The 10,849-nt window shown below is 38.2% G+C and overlaps 1 protein-coding gene across 1 annotated transcript; it reads right to left on the minus strand.

Moving 5' to 3' along the window:
- Positions 1-510: 510 nt before the first annotated feature.
- On the minus strand, positions 511-9,176 carry MMP7 (matrix metallopeptidase 7). The gene is made up of 6 exons (XM_006094666.3): positions 9,031-9,176; positions 5,981-6,207; positions 5,750-5,898; positions 4,472-4,600; positions 2,580-2,741; positions 511-799 (listed from the first exon to the last, which is right to left on the minus strand). Exons 1-6 carry the CDS (start codon positions 9,136-9,138, stop codon positions 783-785), a joined length of 792 nt encoding a protein of 263 aa, XP_006094728.1. The 5' UTR covers positions 9,139-9,176; the 3' UTR covers positions 511-782.
- Between the last annotated feature and the right edge of the window lie 1,673 nt (positions 9,177-10,849).

Genomic DNA, 10,849 nt, shown 5'->3' on the forward strand with positions numbered 1-10,849 from the left:
AGTTAATTGTACTTGTGCAATATAAAGTATCACTGCTGATGCAAATCTTCAACAATGCCAGTAGTCTCACAAAGCCTGTGGGACTCATTTAGAGAAAGTTAAAGAGAAGAAGGTGAAACTGATATCTTGGTTGGTATGAAGCAGAGGAAAGGGAACACAGAGCAGCTGTGGCAGGAGAGAGGCCATGAAATCAGGAGGTCAGGGGTAGGAACATGGAGCCAGAAGTGACTGTGGGAATGTAAAACCTTGGAAATTCACATACATTTTGTGGGAAGAATTAGCTTTCCCAGAATACTCGGAGTGAGAGCTTGGGCCCAAGGATAAGGGGCTCTGAGTGTACCTTTGGGCTACACTAATGAACAATAAAGGGTTGGAGCTCTCTCCTTATCTACTTGGTGCAGCTGAAGGCCCAAAATAATGTGGTGGAATATTTTTTAAGTCTTATTCTTTGATTTCATTGCATAGCATGTCTTCTCTTGACATAGAAACAGTGTTCCCAAATAGAAATCATTTTACTATGAAATGAAAATTGTATTTATTTGTTCCTTTAACATTCATTGACATCTTCTAAGTATAACTTGCTTAGGTAAGATACAATTGTGCTATGAAAGAGCTTATCTCCAGAGGGAGAGAGACATGCAAAAGTCAACCACAATACAAGGAAAGATGAAATAAGTGCTAAATGGAGTGCAGGAACAGTGGTCCTTGATTCTGGTGAAGGAACAATGATATAGAATCCAATGAATGAATGTGTGTTCTCCCTGAAGTTTCTAATTCTTTCTTCAGTCACTTCTCTGTCCTGTTAAGAGAGAAAATAAAAATATTTTTGACATGGTATAAAATACATAAAACCATCCTAAGACCATAAAACTCAAGAAATGTCATAATTGTGTATAATTTATCATTTACCCAACCCAGTTTTCTGTGCCTGGGACAAAGGTTTTGAAGAACAACCCCCCAAGGCTAAAAAGGCAATTTTGTGTAGGATATAGGCCTGGGGGTCAGGTATCTCTGCCATTTTGCCAGTTGTATAATTTTGGACAAATCACTATTTAGCCTCCTTTAATGCTAGATTACCAATCTGTAAAATGAGGATTGTAACAACACATTGAATTGTTGGATTAAATGAGTTAATGCACATGAGTGCTTGGTACACTGTAAATACTCAGTGCATTTTAGCTATTATTTTCACTATTCTGAGGAAAGCATAAATTTCACATTTATGAGTTTAATCACATTCTTTTGAATTTATATTTTCTGTTTGTATCACTTTTTGGATTAATGAATTCCCTAAATTTAAAACCTATATAATTAAATATTACTTTCATTTGTCCAGAAGTTACATCTTTTCTTTTTTTAAATTTATCTTTATCATTGAAAGTATTACAGATGTCCCCCCTTTTCCCCCATTGACCCCCTCTACCCTGCATCTGTCTCCCGCCAAGTTACCTCTTCTCGACTTTGCCTGGGGGCAGGCACCTCATTGTCTCTAATACTTAAGGATTTAATGCACTAGTCTGTTTTCTTCTAATTAGTCTGTCTCAGAATGTTTTTTAAGTCCCTTTCTAATTTTCTTTGGGTTCTAAAACAGTTATACATGCCATAGAGTATTCCATGAGTTCCACAGTTTTATGTAAGGGGAGGTACTTTATTCTGTTTTGTTGACGATAACCTTACCAACAACTGTCAGCGTTTTGTGAACTTTTTAGAGAGCAGCAGCTCTTTGAGTCACAACGTTAAGGTACAGTTACATGGTATTTTTCAAAATATGTTCTCTGAAATGCTATTCTGTGAGAGCACAATGAGTGTTCCATAAAAGAAGATTATAATTTAGGAAGCATTGAATTAAGCAAGAGGTTGTTAGGTACTCTTTAATATCCTATGCACCTTAAATACAGTAGGTAGTGTTTTTAAATTTGTTTCTCCATAGCATTTTTTTTTTTGAAATTGTCTTGTAGACTAGCATTCTAGGAAAAAAATTTGGGAAATGCTGATTGGTAGTAAGTTCTAGTTTCAACGGACAGCTTACTCCATTATCTTATTGGAATAATTTTCCCCTAAGGACATTCCTATGTGGAAGCACATTCATGGCTCTTCTGATCATTCAGAGATACTTAGGTGAACTCTTTGCACTGTATTCTTATCATCTTGATATTTTTCTGGGAAGGTTTGATTATATCTGTGGACTTAAAAATAAAAATATTCTGTATTCTTTCCAAATTGCTTTTGGAAACATACTAAGTAGCTCTGGCCAGGTAAATCATTTGGTTGCTGGTTTCATCCCTGGTCAGGGCACGTACAAGAAACAACCAATGAATGAATGCATAAATAAGTGGAAGAATAAATTGTTGTTTCCCTCTCTCAAAACAATATTACTGAAAACTTAAAAATCAATATCCTCATAGTATAAATTAGTCTGGTTAAATTTTGAATATCTAAGGTCTCAAATTTCTTTCCTCAATGGGCTTTTAGTGTAAGTTCCAGTGTGTTTTACCAATACCCATTTCCCAGTCTTTCTCACTCAAGCCTACTCTAAGGAGACAATGTGAAATCCTCCTTTTTGAAATCATAGATATTACCATATAATTTCTGAATTCCTTCGATATCATCCTGTGAAAGTTTGAAATCCTTGGCATCTCTAGCTTCATAGGTTGGATACATCACGGCGTTAGGATCAGACGAATGACCCAGGCCCAAAGAATGGCCAAGTTCATGAGTGACAGCAAACAGGAAGTTAATTCCTACAACCAAAGAGCAACAAACAGTAATTATGAAAATAACTAGATATGTAATATAATATGTAATAATAAATAAGGCAGTTATAAAAATACCTACCTCCATAGTTTACTTATTTGTTTCAAGGCTTTCATAAGGAGGGGGAGGGTTTAGAAGGAGAATAGAACAGTAGTGTTTTAATCTCATCGCTACTTCTGTTTTTTTTTAAAGTAATGTTTTTCTGTCTATTTGCTTCTTATATCATTACTCAAATAGCAGTATTCTACAGAGCAGTGGTTCTCAACCTTCCTAATGCCGCGACCCTTTAATACAGTTCCTCATGTTGTGGTGACCCCCAACCATAAAATTATTTTCGTTGCTACTTCATAACTGTAATGTTGCTACTGTTATGAATCATAATGTAAATATCTGATATGCAGGATGGTCTTAGGCGACCCCTGTGAAAGGGTCGTTCGACCGCCAAAGGGGTCGCGACCCACAGGTTGAGAACCGTTGCTATAGAGGAAAGCAAGGGCTTTAGAAGCATTAAGATTTGGATTTGAAACCCAGCTCTGCTACTTATTAGCAGGATGACTCTGGACACATTAATTGATATTACCGAATCCACTTCCTCATTTTTGACCAGAGATAATAATTCCTGCCTTGTAGATTTATCGAAATAATTAGAGTTTCCCAGTATCTAATAGCAGGAGAAAGAAAGTTGGCTTTGCAAAAGCGAGACTGGAAGTCAGGATCTCTAGGAAATGCTGGGTTTTGCTTTTTATTTATTAAATTGTGTTATAAATAGGCTTTTCTCTCTCTCAGACTCATAGAAAGGCTTTTCAAATAAGGGGGAGTGTGTGAGCCCGAGAGTTTGAGTGGCCAGAGTTCCACCTGTGGTGCATTAGATTGAAGAAAGCTGCCTTTAGCTTACCTTGAGTGGAAAGAAAGGAGAATGAAAAAGATATGCAAGATGTGAGGTGAAGACAGTCATAATTTTACGTAGGTTAGATTTTCACAGCAAAGCATCACTGAAGTGGTGAATTCCCCCTGCCAAACACAGGTAGTGATTTCCCTTTCAGAGCCATTAGTAGCCTTTTTAAAAAAATTGTCTCCAGTTAGAATTGTTTATGCCAGAGCTGCTCTCCATTAGTTTTCTGATATGTCTATGATGGTCTATTTTGTAAGATGATGAATATGATGGGCTGGGTTATGGTGTGGGTTCTCTAAACAATAGCAAATACTCAGAATTGTATATAATTCTTAAATATCATAGTCACTGCTCCTCTTTTTCCTTCAATTAAAAAACTTAAATTTGGAGGGAACATAAAGAAAGAGCTATAATTTATTGAATTGTTAACATTACCCAAGCACTGTATAAGCATGATTTCATTTAATTCAAATAACAATTCTGTGAGATGGGAATTATTTATTCCCATTTCATAGATGAGGACACAGGCTCAGAGAATGAATAACTTACCAAAAGACACAAGGGAGTTATTGGTAGAGGTACAGCCAAGTGAACCCAATGTTGCTTGACTCATAGCCTGAGCTTCTATCTTCAGTATATGTAACATTAATAAAATGTAACGGGCTCAATAAATAAAATTACACATTTAAATCACATAGTACAGTGGCTGGCATTTATCAAGGGCTCAAGAATTATTAATAATCAAAGCAAATATTAAATTAAAGTTAGTATAAGAAGTTCTGGATTTTAAAAAGGATGTAGTAGAAGAGAGATGAAATGCTGTACCTATACTGGTACCATCAGTCCAGCGTTCATCCTCATCAAAGTGGGCATCTCCTCCTAGGCCTGGTCCAGGTGCGAAGGCATGAGCCAGTGTGTTTCCTGGTCCATCAAATGGGAAGGAGTCCCCGTGAGCTGAAAGAAAATAGAGTGATTGCCCTTAGTGACTGAATATATCTCCACTCACTTTATTTATTTATTTATAATCCTCACCCAAGGATATTTTCCCACCGATTTTTTAGAGAGAGTGGAAGGGAGGGAGGAAAAAGGGAGGTAGAAGAGAGAGAGAGAGAGAGAGAGAGAGAGAGACGAGAAACATCAATGTGAGAGAAACACATTGGGTTGTTCCCTTCTCCCCAAAATATTTCTCTTTTCATTCTGTTCTAATATTGAAATGCCTGGCTGCTGTGAATTTAGCTGAAATTGAACATCAAACACAATATTGATAACACTGAAGAGAATGTGCAGAAAGCACTGATCGTGGCATTCCATATTTTTTAAGAATAGATAAACTGGATATTGCCTGATACCAATTTGAAAATAAATACATCTGCATCACATTCAAATCCAGTTAAGACACCTTGAGCATGGTTCTCCAGGAAATGGTCTACACAAAGATTAAGCTGGGTTTTTAAGAAAAGTTACACTAAAAGGTACACAAGTTGCTTGTTGAATATAGTTCTCACACTCATTTGTCATCCCGCTACTATCTGGCCAAACAAAGTGAAAAAACTTAGAAGCAACCATAAATTAGATGTGAATGTATTTAAATGCCCATTTCCAGTAAGCTTTCAATATGTTTTAAACTGTTCCATAAATGTGTGTGTGTGTGTGTGTGTGTGTGTGATGAATAATGCTACAAAATTGGGTTGGTAAACTTGTTCTGTGATGGTTAGATAATCAGTAATTTAGGATTTGTTGGCTTGATGGTCTCTGTAACAATTACTAAACTTTGCCATGATAGCCCCAAAGCAGTCATAGACAATAGGTAAACGAAGGATTATGGCTGAGTTGTAATAAAAATTTATTTACAAAAATAGGTTGTGGGCTGGATTTGGCTCATGGCCCATAGTTTACCATCCTCTGCCATAACAAGTGGCTCTAAATGTACTAAAGAGCTGTACTAGCATCTCTCTCTCTCTCTCTCTCTCTCTCTCTCTCTTTATATATATATGTATATATATTCTTATTTATTTAAAGATTTTAAATTCTGAACAGAGGAGGGCACTGGTATAAGTAATAAGTAAAATAGCACTGCGGATTTGCTATAGGAATCTTTCTTACCTCCTCTTGCAAAGCCAATCATGATATCAGCAATTCCCACTCTAATTCTCTTAAATTGCAGAGGGATCTCTTTGCTCCACATTGCAAAGGCCTTGTCCACTAACTGATTCACTTTGAAATGGGATAAGTCTCGAGTATATGATATGACCCTGGTAGCAAACAAGAAAACAATGTTTGACTTCTTAGGAAGGGCTTTACTGTTTTCGTTTAAATGACCAAAGCAATACTAACTTGTAGGTGACTACTTTGGAAGTCCATTTTGGCCTATCTGGGAACAGTGAGTATTCTGCAACATCTGGCACTCCACATCTGGGCTTCTGAATGATTTTTATGATGTCAGAGCTTAACATTCCAGTTATAGGCAGGTGAAAGAATTGCTGCATCTCCTTGAGTTTGGCTCGTAAACTGTTGACATCCCTTGATTTTGAGTCGTATGGATAAAATTTCTTGAGATAGCGCTGTTGGAAAGAGAGTAATTGATTTGTAATTCTTGTTTATTGTCTTTTATCTTAGAAGTCTGCATGTCTTTGCCTTGATACCTATGGACTCAAACAGTGGTTTGAAAACACAATAGCTACAGAGTCACCAAGGAAAATAACTGCGCATTAATGAAAAGAAAATTTAATATCAATAACGAAGCATTGTCATTCTATTTCATGAGCAAAAGGAAAAAGTACCTCCATTTTTCTTTCATCCCATAAACTGCTCTGAAGGGAAGCCCTCTGTACACTTTATAGAACAGAGATTCGTCTGTAATAGCCAATCAGGGAGAGTGACTATGTCCTCAAGGGGCACAACTGAGACCTTCCCTGGCATCAGAGACCAAGCCAACCACCCCCCTTCTAAGATTCCCTGGAGATCTGGTCCCAACTATGTTAAAGGGTGTTAAAGTTTTAGTCCTGGGAAAGGACATTGTAAAATTATTTAGTTTAATGTACATATTCTCCAGGTGAAGAAAGCAAAGCTCATAGCAACTAAATGACCTGCTCAGGGTCACATATTGAATTAGTAGCAGAATAAAAAAACAACCACTAGTAGCAGAACTGGCACTGAGTTTCCTGACTGCTAGTCCTGTGTTCTTTCCACTGTTAAAACTCTGGTAAGACCCACGGTGAGGCTGCAGGATAGAGCAGGTCTCCCGGTGTATTCCGCACACAGTTGGTCTCTGGGCTTTCTTAAGGGACCCTAGTGTCTGGATATGAGGACAGCTGCTGGACTAAGTAGGAAGAAATAAAAAAGTGAATGAAATAACAGCAGCGGTAGCTGTGGCCTCACAAGAATGTTTATTAAGCGCTTGCTGGTGGCAGGGACTACCCTAGGAGCTTTACAGACTTATCTCATTTAAACCTCATCACCACCCTGTGAAGTAGGCACCACATTGTTATTCCTAATTTACGCGAAGAATCATGGCTCAGAGAAGCAAGTTCACCCCTTGCGTAACTGAAGGAGCCAGTATTTGAACTTGTGTTCTGATACAAAGCCCACTTCCTTAGAAAAATGCATTGGGCTTTCTAATGCATGAAAGTATTGTTGAAACGATTTAAACATTGGCTCACTCATTGACAGTCTAATTTGGAGTAGGTGACATGGTTACTTGTCTCAGAACCTCTCAGGAGTATCCACTTTATGTGAGTAACCTTAGTAATATTGTGTGCGCTCTTTCTGTTACCCATGATTGCATTTCACTCAATATTGTATTCTCTCTTCCTGTTCCCAATGATTGCATTTCATTCAATATTGTGCTCTCTCTTCCTGTTACCAATGATTGCATGTTCACCCATGACAGTTAGGATTTAATCTCATTTAAAAACAAACAACTTATTTTATCCATTCCAGAACTACAGGCTTTGCCAAGACACCCTCTCAAGGAAATTTCTCTGCATCCTTGATGTGAATTTTTCTGCCTCCTGTTAAACCTAGCCAACCCCACTCTGGTTTATTGGTAACCTACACACTAAATAAAGCCTAGGGATTCAATACACTTGCAAGTGAACACCTTCTGAATAGTCCACTGGGTGAAATCATATGAAATGGCTCCTTTGGAAGTAAAAAAACACAATAAAATATCAGTAATTTCTTATGGTTCAATCTACCATATTAGTGGGACTTCTAAAAGTCAAAGTTAATGTGAAATAAAACCTAACTTTTCTTATGCTTAAGGCTTAAATTTGTAAATAGTACTTAAGAGTAAACATCCCATTATTTTATCAAATAATAATTATTTACACTTATGAGGCTGCTTATGAAGTAGTAGTATATTGGAGAGAACATGATTTTGAACCAGAAAAACTTGTTCTTGACGCCTATCAAAACTCATCTTTGATTCTTCACCAGTATTCACCAAGTATGTGAATCAACTTAACGTTGGCTCCTTACTTTTCCCAGGATTGAGCTAAGGATTAAATGACATAACATATATGAAGTACTTTGTAATTGTTACATGATAGTTGGTACTGTTATTACTTCATTTATTCATTATAATAATCCTGTGAGCTGTAAAGCACATAGTATGATTATTCATAGTACGATTACTTCTATTAGACACATAAGAAAACAAAGTCAAAAGTTCATATCTTGCCCATCATCATGCTTGAATGTGTGAGGGCTCTCATTTCTACCCATGTTTTCTGATTTCAAGTCTTTCCATTACAAGTAGTCCTCATTGTAAGAGGCAGGTCTCTGGTCTTTATGAAAAGAATTTCAAGTTACAATAAAGAATTACTTCAATTTCTTGACTAGGGACTGTGCTAAGGGCATCACGAAAACCCCATTTGGTTGATAGCACTATAACATCCGATTTCCAAATTAGTAAACTGAAGCTCAGAGGAATTTAATAACATTCCTATGCTAATAATATCCCTCTACAATGTACAGCGGTTCTCAACCTGTGGGTCGCAACCCCTTTGGGGGTCAAACGACCCTTTCACACGGGTCGCCTAAATACATCCTGCATATCAGATATTTACATTACGATTCATAACAGTAGCAACATTACAGTTATGAAGTAGCAACAAAAATAACTTTATGGTTGGGGGTCACCACAACATGAGGAACTGTATTAAAGGGTCGCGGCATTAGGAAGGTTGAGAACCACTGCTCTACATAGTGAGTGAAGGTGGAACTTGAACCCAGCTTGGGGAGGCACTAAAGCCTGCTCATATAGCTACTTGATTAAAACATATATTGCCTTTACAATAGAATCATTACCCAAATTGAAAAGCATGCTCCCTAATGCTGATAGCAAGACCGTGGAGCCCCAGGTGAGTGGGCCAGTGACATACCTGCGCCTGTTCCCACTGTAGCTCGCTCATGCCTCCTGCCTCGGGGGGAAGCGGCAGAGCCAGGCCGCCGGGCAGCAGACACACAGCGCACAGCACGGCCAGCTGCATAGCTGGGTCCAGGGATAGTTTTCAGGCCTATGGTTGGTTTGGTGTTTTCTTTCAAAGGCTGGAGAGATTTATATAGCTTCTCAGCCCTGAATGTGAAAATAGGTGACTCATTTGAGTGTTTTTTTTTCTTTTTGGTGACTACAGAACTTTGAAGTGTGTGCTATTTTTCATTAATGACAACGAGGAAGTATTATATTTTTATTGGCAGGAAGCACACAATGTATTTGTCCTTGGATCACCCCCCCCCCTTTTCTGCTGTATAAATTTAATCCATGAGAAAACACATTTTATTTGCCAGAATCAATTGTGACTCAGGCATACCTTCTTTTTTTTTTTTCCTTTATCCTCACTTGAGGATGTATTTATTTATTTTATTTATTTTTTCTTTATTGATTAAGGCAGTGATTCTCAACCTTCTGGCCCTTTAAAACTGTTTCTCATGTTGTTACCCCCAACCATAAAATTATTGTCGTTGCTACTTCATAAGTGTAATTTTGCTACTGTTAGGAATTGTAATGTAAATATCTGATATGCAGGATGGTCTTAGGCGACCCCTGTGAAAGGGTCGTTCGACCGCCAAAGGGGTTGCGACCCACAGGTTGAGAACCGCTGGATTAAGGTATTACATAGCATATCTTCTTAATTTAAAAATTTGGGGAGTATCCTTCAGGATATTACCACATATCTTAAAAGAATTAAAAACATTGAAATGCACAGAACAGAATGTAAAACATGCAAATAATCAAGTAATTATTAAGTGAACATTCTGTAACAGTCACCGAAGTCAAGAAATATAACACACCCCAGGCCTTCATGGGGTGGGGAGCGGGGGTGGGCTGGAGGAGGCCAATGGGGGAGAAAAGGGACACGTATAATACTTTGAACAATAAAGATTAAAAAAATTATAAAAAAAGGGAAAAGAATAAAAGAAAGAAATAGAATACAGCTAGCATCCTGTGGTTCTGTACACGAGGAGTGGGGGCAGGCATGGCGGATGGCGATGTGTGCATGACTGGGCCAGTGGCCACCATGGAGCCCGTGCTCCATTCCTGCACCTTCCAGGGACCCCAGTGAAGCACTGAGAATTCCCTTCTTTAAGTTTCCTTTTAATCATATTATTTCTTTTCTTAGTGCTCAACATTACCCAGAATTTCTCTTCAATTACATGCAAAAATATCAAATAAACAAATCTTTATGCAAGGGCTTGACTGTTTATATACTACTAGAGGCCCAGTGCATGAATTCATGCACAGGTGGGGTCCAGCCGGCCCCGCCCCTGATTGGGGTGGGGGTGGGGGGTTTATTGGGGGTGGGGCAGGCCAGGGGGAGGGGCCACAGGAGGTGGGCCAGCAGGCCTCGCTCCCTGGTAGAACTCCCAGTTGAACTCCCGGTGGAACTCCCGGTTGAGGGGACAATTTGCATATTAGCCTTTTATTATATAGGATACTTATTATGCTTTACATTCTATAGAAGCAAGTTTATCCTAAGCTAAACCTTCAACCTGGAAATCACTTTATACACTTTCTCTTCCAATCACCCTGACTCTAGCTCCTAACCAGCCACTGGGAGAGCTGGTTTGGTCTTTGATACATATAATGGCTATGCTACATACAGCAATTAAGGATCCATGACCTGGAGATTCTAGTCCAACTACTTCATTTTTTCCATAGATAAAATTGAAGCTAAGATGACAGATTAATTGATTCCCCCA

This window comes from Myotis lucifugus, unplaced genomic scaffold, assembly GCF_000147115.1.
Source record: "Myotis lucifugus unplaced genomic scaffold, Myoluc2.0 scaffold_139, whole genome shotgun sequence".
Taxonomy (NCBI): domain Eukaryota; kingdom Metazoa; phylum Chordata; class Mammalia; order Chiroptera; family Vespertilionidae; genus Myotis; species Myotis lucifugus.

Bases quoted from the DNA above. Each gene is read 5' to 3' on its own strand.
- MMP7 (XM_006094666.3), bottom strand. From the start codon at position 9,138: ATGCAGCTGGCCGTGCTGTGCGCTGTGTGTCTGCTGCCCGGCGGCCTG. The intron at 6,208-9,030 runs GTATGTCACTGG...TCTTTCCAACAG, and splicing joins TACAGTGGGAACAGGCGCAG to CGCTATCTCAAGAAATTTTA. The intron at 2,742-4,471 runs GTACAGCATTTC...CTTTGGTTGTAG, and splicing joins GACTGATGGTACCAGTATAG to GAATTAACTTCCTGTTTGCT.